Source organism: Oncorhynchus gorbuscha, linkage group LG01 (assembly GCF_021184085.1).
Source record: "Oncorhynchus gorbuscha isolate QuinsamMale2020 ecotype Even-year linkage group LG01, OgorEven_v1.0, whole genome shotgun sequence".
In the NCBI taxonomy this organism is placed as follows: Eukaryota; Metazoa; Chordata; class Actinopteri; order Salmoniformes; family Salmonidae; genus Oncorhynchus; species Oncorhynchus gorbuscha.
In genome coordinates this window covers 73,936,617-73,962,422 of record NC_060173.1, presented here as the reverse complement: position 1 = coordinate 73,962,422, position 25,806 = coordinate 73,936,617, and the positions used below count along the sequence as shown (strand labels likewise).

At 43.3% G+C, this 25,806-nt stretch overlaps 1 protein-coding gene across 1 annotated transcript in view; it reads right to left on the bottom strand.

Moving 5' to 3' along the window:
* Window positions 1–6,683: 6,683 nt before the first annotated feature.
* hibch (3-hydroxyisobutyryl-CoA hydrolase) overlaps window positions 6,684–25,806 on the bottom strand; it is a 64,955-nt gene continuing 45,832 nt past the window's right edge. The window contains 3 exon segments of the mRNA XM_046366661.1: window positions 6,684–6,862; window positions 7,000–7,033; window positions 7,254–7,373. Coding sequence (XP_046222617.1) covers window positions 6,684–6,862; window positions 7,000–7,033; window positions 7,254–7,373 — 333 coding nt within the window.

The following is a 25,806-nucleotide window of genomic DNA, read 5'->3' as shown; positions in this document are numbered from 1 at the left end:
TACAACCAGCATGTCCAGAGATACAACCTCTCTCATCATCACCCAGTGCCTGGGCTTACCTCCGCTGTACCCACACCCTACCATACCCCTGTCTGCGCATTATGCCGTGAATATATTCTACCATGCCCAGAAATCTGCTCCTTTTATTCTCTGTCCCCAACGCTCTAGGCGACCAGTTTTGATAGCCTTTAGCCGCACCCTCATACTACTCCTCCTCTGTTCCGCGGGTGATGTGGAGGTAAACCCAGGCCCTGCATGTCCCCAGGCACCCTCATTTGTTGACTTCTGTGATCGAAAAAGCCTTGGTTTCATGCATGTCAACATCAGAAGTTTCCTCCCTAAGTTTGTTTTACTCACTGCTTAGCACACTCTGCTAACCCTGATGTCCTTGCCGTGTCTGAATCCTGGCTCAGGAAGGCCACCAAAAATTCTGAGATTTCCATACCCAACTATAACATCTTCCGTCAAGATAGAACTGCCAAAGGGGGAGGAGTTGCAGTCTACTGCAGAGAGATAGCATGTCATACTTTCCAGGTCCATACCCAAACAGTTCGAACTACTAATTCTGAAAATTACTCTCTCCAGAAATAAGTCTCTCACTGTTGCCGCCTGCTACCGACCCCCCTCAGCACCCAGCTGTGCCCTGGACACCATTTGTGAATTGATCGCCCCCCATCTAGCTTCAGAGTTTGTTCTGTTAGGTGACCTAAACTGGGATATGCTTAACACCCCGGCAGTCCTACAAACTAAGCTAGATGCCCTCAATCTCACGCAAATCATCAAGGAACCCACCAGGTACAACCCTAAATCTGTAAACAAGGGCACCCTCATAGACGTCATCCTGACCAACTGGCCCTCCAAATACACCTCCACTGTCTTCAACCAGGATCTCAGCGATCACTGCCTCATTGCCTGTATCCGCTACGGAGCCGCAGTCAAACGACCACCCCTCATCACTGTCAAATGCTCCCTAAAACACTTCTGTGAGCAGGCCTTTCTAATCGACCTGGTCTGGGTATCCTGGAAGAACATTGACCTCATCCCGTCAGTTGAGGATGCCTGGTCATTATTTAAAAGTAACTTCCTCACCATTTTAGATAAGCACGCTCCGTTCAAAAAAATGCAGAACTAAGAACAGATATAGCCCTTGGTTCACTCCAGACCTGACTGCCCTCGACCAGCACAAAAACATCCTGTGGCGGACTGCAATAGCATCGAATAGTCCCCGCAATATGCAACTGTTCAGGGATGTCAGGAACCAATACACGCAGTCAGTCAGGAAAGCTAAGGCCAGCTTCTTCAGGCAGAAGTTTGCATCCTGTAGCTCCAACTCCAAAAAGTTCTGGGACACTGAAGTCCATGGAGAACAAGAGGACCTCCTCCCAGCTGCCCACTGCACTGAGGATAGGTAACACGGTCACCACCGATAAATCCATGATTATCGAAAACTTCAAGCATTTCTCAATGGCTGGCCATGCCTTCCGCCTGGCTACTCCAACTTCGGCCAACAGCTCCGCCCCCCCGCAGCTACTCGCCCACGCCTCTCCAGGTTCTCCTTTACCCAAATCCAGATAGCAGATGTTCTGAAAGAGCTGCATAACCTGGACCTGTACAAATCAGCTGGGCTTGACAATCTGGACCCTCTATTTCTGAAACTATCCGCCGCCATTGTCGCAACCCCTATTACCAGCCTGTTCAGTCTCTCTTTCATATCGTCTGAGATCCCCAAGGATCCCCCTCTTCAAAGGGGGAGACACCCTGGACCCAAACTGTTACAGACCTATATCCATCCTGCCCTGCCTATCTGAGGTCTTCGAAAGCCAAGTCAACAAACAGGTCACTGACCATCTCGAATCCCACCGTACCTTCTCCGCTGTGCAATCTGGTTTCCGAGCCGGTCACGGGTGCACCTCAGCCACGCTCAAGGTACTAAACGATATCATAACCGCCATCGATAAAAGACAGTACTGTGCAGCCGTCTTCATCGACCTTGCCAAGGCTTTCGACTCGGTCAATCACCATATTCTTATCGGCAGACTCAGTAGCCTCGGTTTTTCGGATGACTGCCTTGCCTGGTTCACCAATGACTTTGCAGACAGAGTTCAGTGTGTCAAATCGGAGGGCATGCTGTCCGGTCCTCTGGCAGTCTGTATGGGGGTGCCACAGGGTTCAATCCTTGGGCCGACTCTGTTTTTCTGTATATATCAATGATGTTGCTCTTGCTGCGGGCGATTCCCTGATCCACCTCTACGCAGACGACAACATTCTATATACTTCTGGCCCGTCCTTGGACACTGTGCTATCTAAACTCCAAACGAGCTTCAATGCCATACAACACTCCTTCCGTGGCCTCCAACTGCTCTTAAACGCTAGTAAAACCAAATGCATGCTTTTCAACCGTTCGCTGCCTGCACCCGCACGCCTGACCAGCATCACCACCCTGGATGGTTCCACCCTTGAATATGTGGACATCTATAAGTACCTAGGTGTCTTGCTTGACTGTAAACTCTCCTTCCAGACTCATATCAAACATCTCCAATCGAAAATCAAATCAAGAGTCGGCTTTCTATTCCGCAACAAAGCCTCCTTCACTCATGCCGCCAAACTTACCCTAGTAAAACTGACTTTCCTACCGATCCTCGACTTCGGCGATGTCATCTACAAAATTGCTTCCAACACTCTACTCAGCAAACTGGATGGAGTTTATCACAGTGCCATCCGTTTTGTCACTAAAGCACCTTATACCACCCACCACTGCGAGTTGTATGCTCTAGTCGGCTGGCCCTCGCTACATATTCGTCGCCAGACCCACTGGCTCCAGGTCATCTACAAGTCCATGCTAGGTAAAGCTCCGCCTTATCTCAGTTCACTGGTCACGATGGCAACACCCATCCGTAGCACGCGCTCCAGCAGGTGTATCTCACTGATCATCCCTAAAGCCAACACCTCATTTGGCCGCCTTTCGTTCCAGTTCTCTGCTGCCTGTGACTGGAACGAATTGCAAAAATCGCTGAAGGAGACTTTTATCTCCCTCACCAACTTCAAACATCTGCTATCTGAGCAGCTAACCGATCGCTGCAGCTGTACATAGTCTATCGGTAAATAGCCCACCCATTTTTACCTACCTCATCCCCATACTGTTTTTATTTATTTACTTTTCTGCTCTTTTGCACACCAATATCTCTACCTGTACATGACCATCTGATAATTTATCACTCCAGTGTTAATCTGCAAAATTGTAATTATTCGCCTATCTCATGCCTTTTGCACACAATGTATATAGACTCCCCCTTTTTTCCCTACTGTGTTATTGATTTGTTAATTGTTTACTCCATATGTAACTCTGTGTTGTCTGTTCACACTGCTATGCTTTATCTTGGCCAGGTCGCAGTTGCAAATGAGAACTTGTTCTCAACTAGCCTACCTGGTTAAATAAAGGTGAAATAAAAAAAACAAAAATGAAGGTGGAAAGTTTTAAAGTTCCTCGGCGTACACATCATGGACAAACTGAAATGGTCCACCCACACAGACATCATCGTGAAGAAGGCGCAACAGGTGACAAGCCAAATTTATTTGGCTTGTCACCTAAAACCCTCACAAACTTCTACAGATGCACAATCGAGAGCATCCTGTCGGGCTGTATCACAGCCTGGTATGGCAACTGCACCGCCCTCAACCGCAAGGCTCTCCAAAGTGTAGTGTGGTCTGCACAACGCATCACCAAGGGCAAACTACCTGCCGTCCAGGACACCTACAGCACCCGATGTCATAGGAAGGCCAAAAAGATAATTAAAGACCTGTAACCTGTTCACCCCACTATCATCCAAAAGGCGATGTCATTACAGGTGCATCAAAGCTGGGACCGACAGACTGAAAAACAGCTTCGATATCAAGGCCATCAAGCTGTTAAAACAGCCATCACTAACATAGAGGCTTCTGCCTACATACAGACTCCAATCACTGGCCACTTTAATAAATTGATTTAATAATTGTCTCACTATTCACTTTAAATAATGCCACTTTAATAATGTTTACATATCCTACATTACTCATGTCATATGTATATACTGTATTTTAAGTCATCTATTGCATCTTGCCTATGCCGCACGGCCATCGCGCATATATATATGTGTGTGTGTGTGTACATATTCTTATTCCATCCCCTTACATTGTGTGTATAAGGTAGTCGTTGTGAATTTGTTGGATTACTTGTTAGATATTACTGCACAATCGGAACTAGAAGCACAAGCATTTCGCTACACTCGCATTAACATCTGCTAACCATGTGTATGTGACCAATAGCATTTAATTTGATTTGTGTAGACCTTACTGTGAAATGCTTACTTGCAAGTTAACAAACAATGCAGTTTTAAGAAAAGAGTAAAGAGAATATTTACTAAATAAATGAAAGTAAAAAAAGTTACAATAAAATAACAATGACGAGGTCATGTACAGGGGAGACCGGTACCGAGTCAATGTGCGGGTGTACAGTTTAAGGTAATATGTACATGTAGGTAGGGGTAAAGTGATTATGCATAGATAATCAACAGTGAGTAGCATCACCTGCAGTGCAAATAGTCCGGATAGCCATTTGATTAATTCTTTGGCAGTCTTATGGCTTGGGGGTTGAAGCTGTTAAGGAGACTTGGTGCTCTGGTACCGCTTGCCGTGTGATAGCAGAGAGAACAGCCTATGACTTGGGTGGCTGGAGTCTTTGACAATATTTTGGGCCTTTCTCTGACACCACCTAGTATAGAGGTCCTGGATGGCAGAAAGCTTGGCCCTAGTGATGTACTGGGACATACACACTACCCTCTGTAGCTCCTTACGGTCGGATGCCGAGCAGTTGCCATACCAGGCGGTGATGCAACTGGTCAGGATGCTTTTGATGGTGCAGCTGGAGAACTTTTTGAGGAATATCCACAACCTATCCACTACCTAGAGTTGAAACAGATTTGATCATGTGCTCAACCTATCCTTGCCTATCCAGCTCCCTCTGCGCCTGTGTTATGTCCCTTTAATGTTAATTGAATCATTAGATTAGCCGATAGACTGTCAGGTCCAGGAGATTTGTAATCGGCCAAATGGATTAATGGATCACACAAATTAGCTTTGATATAGTGACTCAGAAGCTTTAGCAGCTGAACAATACAGGCTTGTACACAACGCCAATGTTTAACATTCCACTTTATAAATGGAATATACAACTAAGTGTTAATATATAGTTACATAGGCAGGTACAGTGTAATTATGCTTTTGTCAACGGCTTCAAACAACACATCAAATTACAATTGTTACGATCAGGTTTTCATACACATCTTGATCAACGTAATTATTATACAACATGCTTTTGAAGCTACGAGTTGGGAAATTGTAGTCATTGAATTGTACACCAGAGTGCACAATGAATTGAGAACTGGCCTTTAGCACACAGTAATACAATGCCAAATGTAACACTGAGTGATCACTTCAGATACATGACACGGGCAAGAGACATTAAGAAGGATGCCACCTGGCTGGTGCCGTTTGAAGGGCAAATTCTAAACCCTAAAAATCTCTGACACCAAGAGAATTACTGAGCCTGTGTTCTCCAGGAGAGAGTGTTTATGCTGGTTCATTGTTTACTTAGCAAACTCCATGGCGGGTCATTTAGCGTCTCTGGCCTCATTTCTCTCTGGGAGCCTGCCTGTAAGTGCTCTTAACTGTGTGCTGAGAGTTAGAGTGCTGCAAATGGGATTTAATATAACCAATGATTTGAGCTGCATACGGAGAAATTCAATCAAAGCCACACCGCAGAAAAATAATGTAACAGCTCAAGTGCTGCAAAAATCCCCCTTTTCATTCAAATACAAATGAGGTAGAAATTACAGTAAATTGCTGTACATTTTGACATGGTGTTTTCCCAGTGTAGGCTTCCTGCATTGTGTATTTGATTGAATGTATTGGACAGACTCACATGCACAGGAAAGTATGACTCAACAAGGGCCATAAAAACCACCTGACAGTACCATCCCAAGTTATGTGATACTTCAAACAGGATAGAACCTCTTCCTTACCCAGCGGCTCCACCTACTCACCAAAACAAACATTTGCTTCTTTGCACCACCAACTGTAATGAGAAATATTGCCCTTTGCCAATAATTCTGTACATCAGCACAAAAAAAGATATTAGATCATCGCTTGATCCATAGTCCTACGATTTGCAATTCAGCACTACAAACTTTGAGACCAGCTAGCTAGATAATGTAGATGTATATTAGGAAACATCAATTTAGTAAATCTAGTAGAAACAAACCAAAAAGATTCACTGTGTTATCAACCATCATTGTAGAAAGATAATATACTTTGAATCGATGTTGATAGATGTCATGTAACAATCATTGACACAGTATTGTTATAATGCACTGGTGAGGTCATACTCTCTCTGCCCCCACAGAAATGGGCACGGCACTGGGGTGTGGTCTTACCAAAGTCCTGCTGTTGTGAGAGGCCTGGCATGCCATATCTGATGGTCCTTTCCCTGTCTCCTTTCCAACTGTATGACCACTAATAGGTGAATATGGTGGCTTATTTCAACCATAAAACTCAATGAGAACATGGATTATATTGAGTGGACATGAAAGAAAGGATACGAGGGACAGAAACTAATTTAGGCAACTTGGGACACCTCCTATGAAAAGACCTCATGAGTGGGAGGTTATGGAGGACCAAAGTGGTATTCCTTGATCTAATCTATGGGGTTGTCCTGAGAGCTTGAGGTCATGCTCCCCCAGTGGCAAGAAGTAGTCATCCACACTCTGTTCTGAGACCTCCTCCAGTGTGGATGGTCTCCACTTGGGGCCGTGGTGCTTGTCAATCAGCACTAGGCACACAAAACAATCAATTGCATACTGCCAGAAACATCCTAATAGACAGAAATGAGGGATGTAGAGCAGTTTTTGCCAACTACTACTCAACATTGTACAGAAAAAGGGATTTTGCGGGAATCAAACACCTTACCTGCCTTCACACCCTCGTAGAAGTCACTGCCCTTCTGCAAAACAACAAAAATAAAAACTCATGACACACATACCTGTTTTAAACTAACTACCCAGGATAAGGGTGCATAGCTGCTGAGGGGCGATCTTATTCCAAACCCAGTAAATTAGTAAATTGCATTACCTTTAGATGGAAAAACTTTAAATTGCTAAGAAAATAGAAAAAAATGGGGAAGAGGAGGTAGTATTAAGGGCCTGGGGACTTTTGGCACGTACCACCATGCAGGCTTGATTAAGCCTGCACTCCATCACCAGAACCTACAAACTCTCGCCGCTTCCCTCCTGAAACTGCTTGAAGGTTCTCTTCAGCGATGTGGGAGACATCTTGGCTAGGATCTGTCAAATTTACAAACACAAACCTGGTTAGCTGTAGCCTAGTTTGTTATGACCATAAAGTATTGATTATTAACTTTATGGTCAATACACTGGAAATGATTTCATGTGATATTGTGAATAGCCTATATCATTGTAGTCACCCACAATTACTAGCTTTGCATTGATATGTGCAAATCACATTTTATTTGTTACATGCTTCGTAAACAACAGGTGTAGACTAACAGTGACTAACATACGGGCCCTTCCCAACAATGAAGTTGAGGGGCTGCACATGTAATTCACAGCCCTAACCCCCTAAATGCCCTTTCCCTAATTTCCCACACACCGCCATCTGAACTCATCACTTAGTGTATGTCGGCAACCGAATGTGTTACTCTCACATCATTTTATCATGTGAAAAACTTTATTATTATTTTTGAATTTTACCCCATTTTTCTCCCCAATTTCGTGATATCCAATTGCAATCTAATTACGATCTTGTCTTATCGCCCAACAGGCTCGGGAGAGGTGAAGGTTGAGTCATGCATCCTCTGAAACATGACCCGCCAAACTACGCTTCTTAACACCCGCCCACTTAACCCAGAAGTCAGCCGCACCAATGTGTCGGAGGAAACACAGTTCAACTGACGACCAGGGTCAGCCTGCAGGCGCAAGGCCCGCCACAAGGAGTCACTAGAGCGCGATGAGCCAAGTAAAGCCCCCCCGGCCAAACCCTCCCCTAACCCGGACGACGCTTTGCCAATTGTGCACCGCCCTATGCGACTACCGGTGACAGCCGGTTGGATCAAACCAGGGTCTGTAGTGACGCCTCAAGCACTGCGACGCAGTGCCTTAGAGCGCTGCGCCACTCGGGAGGCCCAAAGTGCACATTTTTTAAAGCAATGTTACTACTCAAAAAAAATATTTTCATTTAACATACACATTCTTGACACGGAACCAATGTTATAATCCCCAGTGTGCAGGTGGGATTTACATCCACTAAGAATATGTGTGTTAGTGAAACAACCAGTGTCAAAAATAGCCCACATTACACAACAGCTTTTCATGAAAAACACATACGGTAGACAGGTCCATGTGTACTCGATGATAAGAGTGTATATAAATAGCGACTAGTGGTGTTCTCTCTCTCTCTGCTCAAAAGTACCCTGTGCTGGAGGCCCCGACTATTAGCAATGCACCAATGCTAAATATAACAGAACACTTGGTAGTGCAGTGTGCTGCAATGCTGGTTCTGGAGACACACATGGTGTGCTGGCTTTTGTTCCAGCCCAGTACTAAAACATCTGACAACTGTAATCATCAAACCCTTGATTAGTTGAATCAGGTGTGATATTATTTAGAGCTAGGCTGGAACAACATCCTGGACACCCTGTGGATACCTAGACTACTGCCTTCAGGCTACCAAGGGGCAACTAACAGAGAGAATCTAATAACAGTTGACCCAATATGACTCAGGCTTGTTTACTGCGTCAAGGACTGTGGTAATGCCACGGTTCAATGCCTTCTAGGCCAGAGAGGCTGCGACTGTCACGCATGGACACATATTATTGTAGTCACAGAGGAAAGTCATCAGTGCTGGAGAAATGTACTGTAACTGGTTGTATGGAAGGGAAGGAACTCAACTTGCCCTGCCAGCGTGTTATTACTGTAAATATGGCTATGCTCTCTAAGAGCCGGGGTTCAATTAGTGTGTGTGTGTGTGTGTGTGTGTGTGTGTGTGTGTGTGTGTGTGTGTGTGTGTGTGTGTGTGTGTGTGTGTGTGTGTGTGTGTGTGTGTGTGTGTGTGTGTGTGTGTGTGTGTGTGTGCGCACACGAACAAGCGTGCGGGTGCATAAGCCAGCATTGAAACAAGGACAGTGTTGGCTGGAATCAATCAGTTTGGATGTGCAAAAGACACCACACTGGTTTTTAACAGTCAAAAAAAATTGTGTTTTTCATGATGTATTAACCAAAGTATTTTAAATGACTGTTGCTTCTACATTGTAACAGTTTGATCATAGAGTTGTCAAACACTTGGATTCAGGAGGTTGGATTATTAAGGGGATAGAGTGACATCCCCCTGACTCATTTTAATACACCAATGGTAACATGATATTCTATTACTGAATTTAAATAAGTACTGCCTTGTAACCAACATTGGAGAAAGAGTGTTTGCAGGGGGGGCGTGGTTTATATAGCTGGATACCTACTCCACAGGTGCCAAAATTATAATTAAAAGTGTACACTATTCATCTATGGCAAAGAAATGTCCACTACATGACCAAAAGTATGTGGGACACCTGCTCGTCGAAGATCTCATTCCAAAATCATGGGCATTAAGATGGAGTTGGTCCCCCTTTGCTGCCATAACTGCCTCCACTCTTCTGGGAATACTTTCCACTAGATGTTGGAACATTGCTGTGGGGACTTGCTTCCATTCAGCCACAAGAACATTGAGGTCAGGCACTGATGTTGGGCGATTAGGCCTGGCTCGCAGTCGGCGTTCTAATTCATCCCAAAGGTGTTTAATGGGGTTGATGTCAGGCCTCTCTGCGAGCCACTCAAGTTCTTGACAAACCATTTATGTATGGACTTCGCTTTGTGCATGGGGGCATTGTTATGCTGAAACAGGAAAGGGCCTTCCCCAAACTGTTGCCACAATGTTGGAAGCACAGAATCGTCTAGAATGTCATTGTATGCCGTAACATTAAGATGTCCCTTCACTGGAACTAATGGGCCAAGCCCAAACCATGAAAAACAGCCCCAGACCATTATTCCTCCTCCACCAAACTTTACAGTTCGCACTACGCAGGTATCATTCTCCTGGTATCCGCCAAACCCAGATTCATCCGTCGGACTGCCAGATGGTGAAGCGTGATTCATCACTCCAGAGAATGCGTCTCCACAGCTCCAGAGTTCAATGGTGACAACCTTTACACCACTCCAGTCGACACTTGGCATTGCGCATGGTGATCTTAGGCTTGTGTGCAGCTGCTCGGCCATGGAAACCCATTTCATGAAGCTCCAGACAAACAGTTATTGTGGTAACGTTGCTTCGAGAGGCAGTTTGAAACTCAGTAGTGAGCGTTGCAACCGAGGACAAATTATTTTTTACATGCTATGCACTTCAGCACTCAGCGGTCTCGTTCTGTGAGCTTGTGTGGCCTACCATGTCGTGGAGGAGCAATTGTTGCTCCTAGACATTTCCACTTCACAATAACAGCACTTACAGTTGACTGGGGCAGCTCTAGAAGGGCAGACATTTCACAAACTAACTTGTTGGAAAGGTGGCATCCTATGACGGGGCCACGTTGAAAGTCGCTGAACTCTTCAGTGAGGCCATTCTACTGCCAATGTTTGTCTATGGAGATTGCATGGCTGTGTGTGTCATGTATTGTATTGTCATGTCTTGTCCCTGTGCTTTCTCTTCTCTTCGTTTCCCCCTGCTGGTCTTATTAGGTTTCTTTCTCTCTCTCTATTCCTCTCTCTCTCTATCGTTCCGTTCCTGCTCCCAGCTGTTCCTCATTCTCCTAACGACCTCGTTTACTCTTTCACACCTGTCCCCTATTTTGCCCTCTGATTAAGTCTCTATTTCTCTCTCTGTTTCTGCTTCTGTCCTTGTCGGATTCTTGTTTGCCGTTTGCTGTACCCTTGTTCGGTTCTGTTGTATTCTGCCTCGTCTTCAGATACTGCGTGTGAGCAGGTGTCTCTATCCTCTACGGCCCGCGCCTACCCGAAGGGACCTGCAGTCTGTTGCCGCAAGCCCTGCAACTCTCCCCAACTAAGAGGATTTATGTTTTCCCTGTTTGGACATTTCCTGTTAAGGATTGAGGATTATGTTTTCTCTGTTTGGACTTTAATAAACTCAGTTTCTGTTAAGTCGCTTTTGGGTCCTCACTCACCTGCATAACAGTGTGCTTGATTTTATATACCCGTCAGCAATGGATGTGGCTGAAATAGCCGAATCCACTCATTTGAAGGGGTGACCACATACACCAGACACAGATATATACAAGTATCTGGTGTTAGCTAGTTACTGGATAGCCAGGTCTTCTGCCAGCATGGAACAAAAGGGGAAGAAGGGTCATTCAAAACTGACATAGTAGTCATGTCAAGACATCTGTCAGTACTGCTGTGAACCACATGATAAGTAACATGCCAAACGGGATTTCAGTGTTGTTTGAGTTTCTTTGTGTAACCACCAAATTTGTTAGAGATGATTTTACTGCAACAGTGCATCTAAGTTTCTTGACATAGGCATTTCAAATAGCTGCCAGTCAAGGTAAGCTCATGATTATAAGCTCCCCGCCCACTCAGCCAGTCTTTTCAAACTTCCTGGTAGTTAGCTATGAGAGAAAAAATACTTTCACATTTTTTGGGGGTGATACTTCAGTCAATCAAAAGGGTCCTTTAATACTATCTGTTCCTGGAGTCTGCTCACAACGGTTTACAAAGAGACTGTGGTCTACTCTTCAACAATAAACACTACAGCAGATGAAGAAGCCGGGTGTTGAGGTCCTGGGCTTGCATGGTTAAAAGTGGTCTGCAGTTGGGAGGCCGGTTGGACGTACTTCCAAATTCTCTAAAACAACATTGGAGGAGGCTTATAGCAGAAATTAACATAAAATAATCTGGTAAACAGCTCTGGTGGACATTCCTGCAGTCAGCATGCCAATTGCATGCTCCCTCAAAACTTGATACATCTGTGGCTTTGTCTTGTGAGACTAAACTGCACATTTTAGATTGCCCTTTTATTGTCCACAGCACAAGGTGCACGTGTGTAATTATCATGCGGTCATGATCATTAATCCGCTTTTTGATATGCCACACCTGTCAGGTGGATGTATTATTTTAGCAAAGGATAAATGCTCACTAACAGGGATGTAAATATATTTGTGCACAACATTTGAGAGAAATAAGCTTTTTGTAATTATTGAACATTTCTGGGATCTTTACATGCTGCTTTTATATTTTTGTTCAGTATAGTATCTGAAAAGTGCAGAAGTTTCGTTATACCGTGCAACACTTATTCTAATGTTTAGGACTGGCAACGCAGACAGTGTTGGCATTTCCAATTATTTCCATTTCCACTATGGAAAATCTCAGGCCGATTGGCACAATATTATGCCCCATATTGCTGTGTTCACCTCCATCTCTACTGGTTTACTGTAGGTCCCAAAGTAATTTATATTTTATATTACCCCTGTATAAACCCACATACTGTAGGAGGCTATAAAAAGCCTATCCCTGAATACACCAACCCAAGGCACCAGATTTCTGGAAAGCTGTCTGATGAAAGGCATGTTTGAGTCTCTTGGGGCTGCGTCCCAAATGGGGTGCGGCCCTATGGGTCCTGGTCAAAAGAAATGCACTAAAAAGGGAATAGGATGACATTTGGGATGCAGCCATGGTCATCTTCATTTGAGGCCCCTTCAGTCAACTTTATAGAGGGGCCATAAATCTGCTAGGAAAAATTATCTGATGCACCAATGCTCAATAAAACAAGGCGGAGTAGGTTACTTCCAGCCCTGGGTCAAGCAGACGTTACTGATGAGGAACCACACATGGGCATCCACACACACAGTACATCCTACAGTACCAGTCCAAAGTTTGGACACACCTACTCATTTCAGTTTTTATTTTTATTTTCTACATTATAGAATAATAGTGAAGACATCAAAACTATGAAATAACACATATGGAATCATGTAGTAAACAAACAAAAAAAGTGTTCAGCATATCCAAATATATTTAAGATTCTTCAAAATAGCCACCTTTGCACAGCTTTGCACACTCTTGGCATTATCTCAACCAGCTTCACCTGGAATGCTTTTTCAATAGTCTTGAAGGAGTTCCCCTTCACTCTGCGGTCCAACTCATCCCAAACCATCCCGATTGGGTTGAGGTCGGGTGATTGTGGAGGCCAGGTCATCTGATGCAGCACTCCATCACTCTCCTTCTTAGTCAAATAGCCCTTACACAGCCTGGAGGTGTGTTGGGTCCTTGTCCTGTTGAAAAACAAATGATAGTCCCAATAAGTGCAAACCAGATGGGATGGCGTATCGCTGCAGAATGCAGAAATGCATTCCAGGTGACTACCTCATGAAGTTGGTTGAGAGAATGCCAAGAGTGTGCAAAGCTGTCATCAAGGCAAAGGGTGGCTACGTTGAAGAATCTGAAATCAAATATATTTTGATTTGTTTAACACTTTTTTGGTTACTACATCATTCCATATGTATTATTTCATAGTTTGATGTCTTATTATTCTACAATGTAAAAATAAAAATTGGAATGAGTAGGTGTGTCCAAACCTTGGACTGGTACTGTATATGACTGAAATAATCAAATTTGTAACAGACGGCTCTCCCTTTCAGTCGGTCACTCGGCAGAACATACTGTACTATGTGGAGTTGACCAATCCTATTCGCCTGAAGCAAACTGAATTCACGCCCAGAGGGTCAATGGATGCAGATCCAGCCCAGAAGCCCTGCCTTCCTGGCTATTATATCAGGTCTGGCATCCATTCTATAAATTCTTCGCTCTTCAGCTCGCCTGAAGGAAGAACGTGTCAGGTTCGGCTCTGATTTGGCTCTGACTTCGTTGTCTGTTAGTGGGGAGAGAGTACTAGATGTTGCGAGTTTTGGGTCTTGGTATTGTTTTTTGTGTTTGCTTGGGTAGGAGTTGTGTTGGCTAAAAACCAACTAGTTTTTGCTTTGCTTGTGTAGCTACTGCTTCCTTGCTTGAGTAAGATGGGCAGTGGTAAGAGTAAGTTCAAAAAGGCTAACCAGTTTGATCCTCCTACCATGCCCTACCATGTGGTTTCACAATGAAAATTAAAGATACTCACAATACTCACTGTTGTCTCCCGGTGGATTCATCTTCCATTGAGATTCAGGCTGACTTTGTGAGGAATATTGGTGGTCGGAGTTGATAGGGGTATCATCCCAGCCAAATGAGGCTCATTCCAGTTTCTCTGGCAGTGTTCAGAGACCGGATTCCGTGGGATGATATACACTCCCTGATGAGCTCTGGAGGATTTTCAGAGTGTGAATCGGATGACATCAGTCCGGGACGCCTGAAGCCCTGGCTTTGGATTCGGCATGAGGGAGAACCATTGGAGATGAATGCACCTTTGATGGTGTTTTCTCCTCCGCAGCGAAGTTCCTCCAGGTTTGGGGGAAGGTATTTACCTCCTGTCCCTGCAACGGTGATGCATTGCTTATCCTCCGTTGAAAGATTTATACTGAGGCTAACAAGGTGGGTAATCCTAGCACAAATATACAGCGCCGGTTCTCTGGATTCCTGGGGGGACAGTCGGATGTATTTGGATGAGACAGTTTTGCCAACAAAGCTGTTTGACTCCCCAACTATTACTGTTCCAACAGTGCTCCCAAGTGACTCAGTGAATGGTGGGCAAGTTACTGGTTGCCGAGGTCCCCGACCCCGTTGTTGGCCGGGTATCAGAATGTCTTTCCCACGTTCAGACACACGGTTGTCAAGAGTGGTGGATATGAAGGCAGGAGAATTATGTGGATATATTGAAGCAACATCTCAAGACATCAGTCAGGAAGTTAAAGCTTGGTCGCAAATAAGTCTTCCAAATAGACATTGACCCCAAGCATACTTCCAAAGTTGTGGCAAAATGGCTTAAGTACAACAAAGTCAAGGTATTGGAGTGGCCATCACAAAGCCCTGACCTCAATCCTATAGAAAATATGTGGGCAGAACTGAAAAAGCGTGTGCAAGCAAGGAGGCCTACAAACCTGACTCAGTTACACCAGCTCTGTCAGGAGGAATTGGCCAAAATTCACCCAACGTTTTATGGGAAGCTTGTGGAAGACAACCCGAAATGTCTGACCCAAGTTAAACAATTTAAAGGCAATGCTACCAAATACTAATTGAGTGTATGTAAACTTCTGACCCAATTGGAATGTGATGAAAGAAATTAAAGCTGAAATAAACCATTGTCTCTACTAGTATTCTGACATTTCACATTCTTAAAATAAAGTGGTCAACTGTATATTGTGACATTTTATATAATGTTCATTAGAGTTGTCACATGTTAAATGGGACACTTCACGCTCACAGGCATTAAGTACTCAGAGCGAATATGGCTAATGGTTATGCATGGTTGTCAAATCACATCAAATGTCATACACATATTTAGCAGATGTTATTGCGGGTGAAGTGAAATGCTTGTGTTCCTAGCTCCAACAGTGCAGTAGTACTTCACTTGTGGTTATACTAGGTTTTACTTTACTTGTGGTAACCAAGTGAATAGGAAAAATATTTTTTTACATATTTAAAATAAAAACAGGCAGATATTGTGTTCATACAGGAATCACATTTAACAGATAGAGAGGCACTGAAATGTAGAGGATGCTGTGTTTCATAGGTTAATCATAGCTAATTGAATTCCAAACAAAGTGGTGTGATTATCCTGATAAGCCAAATACTTCATTTTGTAATGTTGAAGCAACACGCTGATGAGTTTGGCAGGCTTATCTGCATTGAGGCTCTTATAAACTGTATTAAGGCAGTGTTATGCATCTGACTCCCCTTGACTTTTTCCACATTTTGTAAAATTACAGCCTTATTCTAAAATGGCTTAAATTGTTCTCCCCCCTCTCATCAATCTACACATACTAACCCATAATGATAAAGAAAAAACAGGGTTTTGCAAATTTTTTTTTTTTAAACGGACATTTCACATTTACATAAGTATTAAAACCCTTTACTTAGCACAGTACTCAGTACTTTGCATGCCCTCTCAAGCTCTGTCAGGTTGGATGGGGAGCATTGCTGCACAGCTATTTTCAGGTCTCTCCAGAGATGTTCGATCAGGTTCAAGTCCGGGCTCTGGCTGGGCCACTCAAGGACATTCAGAGACTCAGCCCCTCCGGAGTTGTCTTTGCTGTGCGCTTAGCATCATTGTCCTGTTGGAAGGGGAACCTTCGCCCCAGTTTGAAGTCCTGAGTGCGCTGGAGCAGGTTTTCATCAAGGATCTCGCTGCACTTTGCTCCGTTCATCTTTCCCTTGATCCTAGTCTCCCTGCCGCTGAAAAACATGACACTTGACATTCAGTTTTTTTAGCATGATATCCTATTGGTAGTTACCGTCTTGTCCCATTGCTGCAACTCCCCTAAGGACTCGGGAGAGGCAAAGGTCGAGAGCCATGCATCCTCTGAAACACGACCCTGCCAGGCGGCATTGCTTCTTGACACACTGCTCGCTTAACCCGGAAGTCAGCCGCACCAATGTGTTGGAGGAAACACAATCAACTTGCAGGCGCCTGGCCTGTTTTAAAGTTTTTATGATGAATTATATACATCCTCCTGTTCAGCGAGCCCCATAGATATGGATACTTTTTTTTTGTCTGGTATAGAATTACCTAGATTATCAGATAATCAGGTAGAGGACCTGGACTGTACAATAACATTGTACTATAACATTTTATATGAAAGCAGGGAAGCCACCTGGTCTGGATGGCCTTCCTGTAGAATATATATATTTTTTAAAAGTATATTGACTTTCTTGTACCTGTATTGACAATGGTTTTCCAGGAGGCATTTAAAAATGACACCTTTATCTTCTTATGGCTGCAGGGGCAGTATTGAGTAGCTTGGAAGAAAGGTGCCCAGAGTCAACGGCCTGCTCCTCAGTCCTAGTTGCTAAAATATGCATATTATTATTAGTATTGGATAGAAAACACTCTGAAGTTTCTAAAACTGTTTGAATGATGTCTGTGAGTATAACAGAACTGATATGGTAGGCAAAAACCTGAGAAGAAATCCAAACAGGAAGTGGGAAATCTGAGGTTGGTCAATTTTCAACCCAGCCCCTATTGAATACACAGTGGGATATGGATAAAGTTGCACTTCCTATGGCTTCCAGTAGATGTCAACCATCTTTAGAAACTTGAATGAGGCTTCTACTGTGTTGTGGAGTCAGATGGGAGCTCTTTGAGTCAGTGGTCTGGCAGAGAGCCAGGTCCTGGCCACGCACATTTCACATGATAGTGACCTGCGTTCCATGGCTTCTCTACAGACATAGGAATTCTCCGGTTGGAACTTTATTGAAGATTTATGATAACAACATCCTAAAAATTGATTCTATACTAAGTTTGACAAGTTTCTTCGACCTGTAATATAACTTTTTGAAGTTTCGTCCAACGTTCGGATGGACCTGCACGAGTGTTTGGATTTGTGTACTAAACGCGCTAACAACATAAATAATGGACATTATCGAACAAATCAAGCATTTATTGTGGAACTAGGATTCCTGGGAGTGCATTCTGATGAAGATCGTCAAGGTAAGGGAATATTTATAATGATGATGATTTATAGTGTAATTATTTATAGTGATTTCTGATTACTGTTGACTCCAATATGGTGGATAACTTTATTTCTTTTCTTTCTTTTCTTTCTTTTCAGATTATTGCATGGTTGCTTTTTCCGTAATGTTTTTTAAAAAATCTGACACAGAGGTTGCATTAAGGAGAGGTATATCTATATTTCCATGTCTAACAATTGTATTTATCAACATTTATAATGAGTATTTCTGTAAAATGATGTGGCTCTCTGCAATTTCACCAGATGCTTTTGGAACTAGTGAATGTAACGCGCCAATGTATACTGAGATTTTTTAAATATAAATATGAACTTTATCAAACAAAACATACATGTATTGTGTAACATGAAGTCCTATGAGTGTCATCTGATGAAGATCATCAAAGGTTAGTGATTCATTTTATCTCTTTGTGCTTTTTGTGATTCCTCTCTTTGGCTGGAAAAATTGCTGAATTATTCTGTGAGTTGGTGGTGACCTAACAATCGTTTGTGGTGCTTTCGCTGTAAAGCCTATTTGAAATTGTACACTGTGGTGGAATTAACAACAAGATTACTTTTAATCTTTTTAATTTACTGTTTGAGGAATTTTAATTATGAGATTTCTGTTGTTTTGAATTTGGCGCCCTGCACTTTCACTGGCTGTTGTCATATCCATCTCGTTAACTGGATTGCAGCCCTAAGAAGTTTTTAATAAGGCTTTGATATTTTTTATCACTAAAAAGGATAGATACTACAGAGCTATTAGCCTCAATGTGGATTGTAAGATTCTTACTAAGACTCTTGCGATACACTTAGAGAAGGCACTACCTAATATCATACATTGTGACCAAGAAGGATTTATAAAGAACAGGACCTCAACTGATAATATGAGAAGGCTCTTACATCTCATGTGGTTAAACCACTCAAATATAGTTCCTACCGCTGCTGTCTCTTTAGATGCCGAGAAGGCATTTGATAGGGTAGCGTGGGCTTTTCTCTTAAGAACCCTAGGAAAATTCAGGTCTGGACCAGACTTTTGTAAATGGATAGGTGTCCTTTATTCCAATCCTAAAGCAACAGTACTTAAAAATGGAATTATGCTTCCTTTTTTGTCTTTCTAGAGGCACAATGCAGGGTTGCTCACTCTCCACTCTCCTGTTTTAGAGTCTCTTGCGACAAGGATAAGAACAGATCCAGAAATGATAGGTGTCCATGGAGGAGGAAAAGAGTGCAAGCTGCTTATGTATGCAGGCAATATTCTACTGCTGGTCTCTGATCCTCTTCAGTCTGTACCACAATTACTTACTTGTATTTAATCATATTCTAGTTTGTCATGCTACAAAATGTATTGGAATAAGTTGGAAGCAATGCCAATTAATGACCAATGTTACTCTGGAACCGTTACCCCATTTAATTTAAAATGGGTTCCGACTGGGATGAAATATTTGGGTATTAAATTGAGTTCAAATTTGGAGGATATGATAGGCAAACAAATTGAACCACTACTTATCAAGATTAAGACCAATTTAGAAAAATGGGAAAAGATACAACTTTCTTTATGTGGACAGATCAACAGGATTAAAGTGGTTGTGGTCCCACAATTTGATTGTATCTTTACAATGTTACCTATGACTATTCCAGACAAAATAACTAAATACTTTAAGTGATATTGGAAAAAACACAGGATTAATATGAAGATGTGCTCGCCAAGGAATGTAAGGAGGCTTGGCTTTACCAGATGTTAAATTGTCCAATTTATTATTTGAAGTGGCTAAATTGGCGATGCATTGGGGTAAGGTAATGTTGGCTTGGATTAGATAATAATAGAACGGGAACTAAGTTATCCTTCCACAGGGGAGAGGTCTGTTGCAACTCCCAACCCAATGTTGTTAAAAAAAGGTGTGGAGAACAGTACACAGGATATGTGGAATTTTACATATAAAACAAGAATACTCATCATTGTGGCACAAGCCTAGGCTACGGATAGGAAAGAAGTCTGTGTGTGGCTAATGAAAGGAATTCATATTATTAGGTGGTGAAGATGTTTTGTCATACTCAGACAAAAATATGATGCGGGAGACAAACCAGATTTCTAGAAATATTTATAATTGAGGGAATGTTTGTTAACCAGCTATCAACAAAATCCAGGAAAGAACCCAATAGCAGAGTATTTGGAATTACCCCAACATAAAGCAGCCCATTTTTACTCAATATTTAGTCACCTGCAGAGTAAAGACGTTACAAGCCTCAGAACAATATGGCAAATTTCCCTTAAGTGTGAAATTAAGGAGGATACCTGGTTGAAGATCTTGTCCAGTTTAGGGAGGAACCTAAGGGAAGCCAGGGGGAAACTTACTCAATAGAAGATACTACATAGGCTTTATTGGACCCCAACAAGGCTTCATCAGATGGGGCTGACCAACAATTCACTGCATTGGAAATGCCAACATTAGTGTACATTAGTGCTACCTTTCTGGAAGGATGTTTTTGAAATATCTGGAGAAATGGTTGGGGTTAACAATTCCAGTTTCACAGAGAATATGTCTCTTGGGTGATGAAACAGAGATACCTAATGTAACAAATGAGGAATTTGCACTGATCACTGTTGGTATCGTTACAGCAGCTAGAGTAATCCTTTGAATTTGGAAGGGCCATGTCACTCCTACTCTGAAACAGTGTATAGAATCAATGTTGGAGGTATCATCTTATGAAAAAACATGCTTGCTAGGATCACTGGTAGAAAATACAATTCTAGAAGCTGGACGTGTTTTATTTGTCATGTTTCTAAGACTGAGAGGTGAGGACTTTGTACAATTTTTGTTTATGTGTGCTATGTTGGAGGATATGTCTGAATGTCATGTTCATTGTTTTTATGTTGTACAATTTTTGGTTTATTTGTTCGTTTGTTGAAAAAATAAATAACTTTAATAACAAAACAAAAAAATGCTAACACTTGTAGTCTGTGCGTCCCAGAGATTGGTTCACGTCCATAGACCTGAAGGATGCATATTTTCATGTGTTATACATCCTCCCCATCTCCCTATCGCCCGCATCTTTTCTGTGGTGGTGGAGTCGGCTTTGTTGATGGAACAGATGGCACGCTGGTTCCCATATTCATTCTCTGGGGTTTATAGTGATTCACAAGAAAAGTTGATTGACTCCGGCTTCTGGACTCGGTTCTGAATCATGCGTTTTTTGTCCCAACAGAGGAGGGTCGCATTCCGGCTCTGTCTGGCATGGTTCCAGCTGGGGCAAACGGTGTCTTTTTGCTTGTGCCTGCGGTTATTTGGTCTGATGGCCTGTATGATAGCTGTGGTACCTCTGGAACTTCTGTTGATACGTCGGTATCAGTGCTGGGTGATTGCCGACAACAGGACGGTGGTGCCGTACATCAACAGGCAGGGAGGGACACGGTCTCGCTTTCTCCTGAACCTGGCCAGTTATCTTCTCGTATGGAGCAGTGTGCATTTCCTATCTCTCAGGGTGACATATCTTCCCAGATCTCTCAACATGGGTGCAGATCTACTTTGAGTGAAGACTGCACCCCTCGGTAGTGGTCCAAATAGGGGACAGGCGGGGCTGAAGAAGATCTTATGCATAGAGAGAAAAAGCGCATTGTTGTCTGTTCTTCTCAATAAGTAATCTTGGCACTCCGTTGGGAAGGGATTCTTTGGCGTATCAGTGGCCTAAGACCCTGCTTTATGTGTTCCTCCAGTGGACCTGCTTCAGGCCACCGTGGATAGGGTCCGTCAGGAGGGTCTGTTATTGATTTGGTGGGTCCCCGGTTGCCCAGACAACATTGATTGCCGGAGATCATTGATTGCGGGGTTCCGTGTAGTCGGGATCTATTGTCCCAGGCGCATGGGAGAATTTGGCACACACGACCGCAGATATGGGATCTGTGGGTTTGGCCCCTGAAAGGTTGAACCCTCAAATGTGATTACGACTGTACAGTCAGCGCATGTGCTTTCTACAAGACAGCTGTATACATATACAGTGTATTCAGAAAGTATTCAGGCCCCTTCGCTTTTTCCACATTTTGTTACGTTTCAGCCTAATTCTAAAATGTATGAAATATTTTGTTTTACTCATCAATCGACACACAATACCCCATAATGTCAATGGGAAAACAGTTTATACATTTTTTTTAATGTATTATAAATAAAAAACTGGAACTTATTTTTTATTTGTACTTTTTACCCCCAATTGGTAGATACAGTCTTGTCCCATTGCTGAAACTCCTGTACGGACGCTGGAGAGGCAAAGGTCAAGAGCCATGCTTCCTCCCAAACACGACCCCGCCAAGTTGCACTGGTTCTTGAGACACTACTCGCTTAACCCGGAAGCCAGCTGCACCAATGTGTCGGGGGAACACCGACCAACTGGCGATCGAAGTCAGCGTGCCACCACAAGGAGTCGCTAGAGCGTGATAGGACAAGGACATCCCAGCCAGCCAGCCAAACCCTCCCATAACCCAGACGACACTGGGCCAATTGTGCGCCGCCTGACGGGTCTCGCGGACGCAGCCCTTTACATAAAAAGGCACATGACAACCTGCCAAAAAGAACCTTAAGGACTCTCAGACCATGAGAAACCAGTTTATCTGGTCTGATGAACCAAGATTGAACTCTCTCACCTGGCCAATACTATCCCTACGGTGAAGCATGGTGGTGGCATTATCATGCCGTGGGAATGTTTTTCAGGGCAGGGACTGGGAGACTAGTCAGGATCGAAGGAAAGATGAACGGAGTAAAGTACAGAGAGATCCTTGATGAAAACCTACTCCAGAGCACTCAGGACCTCAGACTGAGGTGAAGGTTCATCTTCCAACAGGACAACAACCCTAAGCACACAGCCAGGAGTGGCTTTGGGACAAGTCTCTGGCTGTCCTTAAGTGGCCCAGCCAGAGCCCGGACTTGAACCTGATCGAACATCTAAACATCTAACCATCTAAAAATAGCTGTGCAGCGATGCTCCCCATCCAACCTGACAGAGCTTGTGAGGATCTGCAGAGAAGAATGGGAGAAACTCCCCAAATACAGGTGTGCCAAGCTTAAACTTGGGTAGCAGGGTAGCCTAGTGGTTAGAGTGTTAGACTAGTAAAATCCCCGAGCTGACAGGGTTCATATCTGTCGTTCTGCCCTTGAACAGGCAGTTCACCCACTGTTCCTAGGCAGTCATTGAAAATAAGAATTTGTTCTTAACTGACTTGCCTAGTTAAATAAAGGTAAAATAAAAACTGTCATACCCAAGAAAACTTAAGGCTGTAATCACGGCCAAAAATGATTCAACAAAGGGTCTGAATGCTTATGTAAATGTGATATCTGTTTTTATTTTTAATACATTTGCAAAACAAATTGCTTTGTCATTATGGAGTATTGTATGTACATTGATTTAATTTAGTGTATGGTGTGTACAACAATTTAATCCATTTTAGCATAATGAAACAAAAAGTGAAGGGGTCTGAATACTTTCCGAATGCACTGTAAGTGGCGCGAGTTTGAGGGTTGGTGTCAGGTTAAAGGTGTTTCTCCTTCATCAGAGAGCTTTGGTGGACATTTTCGTGTTCTTGCATGAGGATTTTGAGCAGGTCCTTTCTTTTTCCACATTGAAGGTTTATATGGCAGCCAACTCAGCTTGTCATGTAGGGATTGACGGCTCTACCCCAGGGTCTCAACTTCTGGTTGTGCAGTTCCTGAAATGCGTGTGTCAGCTCAGACCAGTGTCTAAGCCTACAGCACCGATCTGGGACCTGCCTTTGGTCCTGGATACTGTTGAGCCTTTTTTTGAACCATTGAAACCTGTGGACCTAAAAGTCCTTTCCTACAAGACTGCCCTGCTCATGACCTTGGCCAAGGGCATTGGGGATCTCCACACACTATCACACTACCGGAAAATTTCAAGAACTTTCTAAGTTTCTTCAAGTGCAGTCTCAAAAACCAACAAGCGCTATAATGAAACTGGCTCTCATGAGGACCGCAACAGGAAAGGGAGCCCCAGCGCTACTTCTGCTGCAGAAGATAAGGTTATTAGAGTTACCAGCCCAAATAAATGCTTCACAGAGTTCAAGTAACAGACACATCTCAACATCATCTGTTTGTTATGCAGGTGAGTGAGGACCCAAAAGCGACTTAACAGAAACTGAGTTTATTAATGTCCAAACAGGGAAAACATAATTCCTCAATCTTACAGGAGGTGTCCAAACAGGGAAAACATAAATCCTCTAGTTGTAGAGGAGAATTACAGGACTAGCGGCAACAGACTGCAGGTCCCTTCGGGTAGGCGCGGGCCGTAGAGGACAGAGACACCTGCTCACAAGCAGCATCTGATGAAGAGGCAGAACACGACAGGACGGAACAAGGGCAAAGCAAACAAGAATCCGACAAGGACAGAAGCAGAAACAGAGAGAGAAATAGAGACTTAATCAGAGGCAAAAGAGGGGACAGGTGTGAGAGAGTAAACGAGGTCGTTCGGAGAATGAGGAACAGCTGGGAGCAGGAACGGAACGAGAGAGAGAGAGATAGAGAGAGAGAAAGTAACCTAATACGACCAGCAGGAGGAAACGAAGAGAAGAGAAAGCACAGGGACAAGACAATACAATACAATACATGACACTGTTCATACAAAAATCCCTGTTCAGATCACTGCCAAAATCTGCATCTAATTCAGGAAATTTTTCAATGATGCCTCAATTGTACAGGATTGGAGTATTCCTGTGTCAAATTATGCAACGCTTCAATCACATTGGACAAAGGAGCAGATGTAAAGGTTCCAATAGTTTTGTCCTTGGCATGACTGTCAAGCCCTGACCTTAGAAATCCTTTTATTTCTCTATTTGGTTAGGTCGGGGTGTGACTAGGGTGGGCATTCTAGTTTTTTGTTTCTAGGTTGGCCTAGTATGGTTCCCAATCAGAGGCAGCTGTCTATCGTTGTCTCTGATTGGGGATCATATTTAGGCAGCCTTTTTCCACCTGTTGTGTGTGGGATCTTGGTTTTGTATTATTGCTTTCTATCCCTACAAAGCTGTACGTTTCATTTGTTACTCTTTATTGTTTTGTTGCTGGTTCACATTAATAAACATGATGAACGCCTTCCACGCTGCACCTTGGTCCACTCCTTCCAACAACGATCGTTACAATGACAATGCTATTGGAACAGAAAGAGAGAGAGAGAGAGAGAGAGAGAGAGAGACAGAGAGAGAGAGAGAGAGAGAGAGTAGGCTCAGGGTTTAGAATCTCTGACCTGATTCTGGGTTGAACATGTAATATCATAAATGCCAGATTATGAACCCCGTTGGAGCCTGAGGCAGGGAGGGTTAAAGATGAACACAATCTCTTAATCCTATGATAAAGGGGGTTAAGGGACTGGGGCTGAACGATGGGGGAGGGACATCCAAATGAAATCCCAGATGGATAGTACATACAGTGTGCAGAGAGCACCGTTCGACTGGGTTTGTTTCAAAACCATGTGCCAGTGTGTTTTTCTGTTTGGCACTCATTTCTGATCAACATGCAGAAAGACCGTCTGTCATGTTTCTCAGAGGTTGAAGCAAAACCACTGATTAATTTGTGTTTCTCTTCATTTCCGGTCAACGTAAAGAAAAAGACTGGTGAGATTTCACTTGCTCTTACACCCTCTGAACATGAAGCGTTCAGAGAAGCATGATTGGACATTGGATCTGAACTTTTTCATAGAAAGTATCGGACTGTGGAAGAAATGAAGGACGAAATGCTTCACGATCGGAAAATATCAACTTGCAAGACCATTTGTCATTATGTAAAGTCCAGACCACAGTAAAACCATGATTGGGAGGTAGACTTTGTGTGGGTACAAACATTTGTGTGAGGAGATGGTGGGTGTCTGAGATGAACCGTTTGTCTATCCTTGTGTCACAGTTTTTGGGGTAATTGGACAAGAGATTACAAAGACACCAGCCAAGTGAACTGCAGTGATAGGATAAGGGCCAGGGGGTGGTGGTGAGAAAAAATTATATACTACTAGGCCAATCGTCTCATCTGAGTCATTGATGGCCAGGGGCAATTCCTAAATGCTCCTTTCACCATGACCTCAAAAAACCTTTCAAGAGGATGGAAGCAGTGTTGGCGTACCCCTGGCGTTAGCATTCA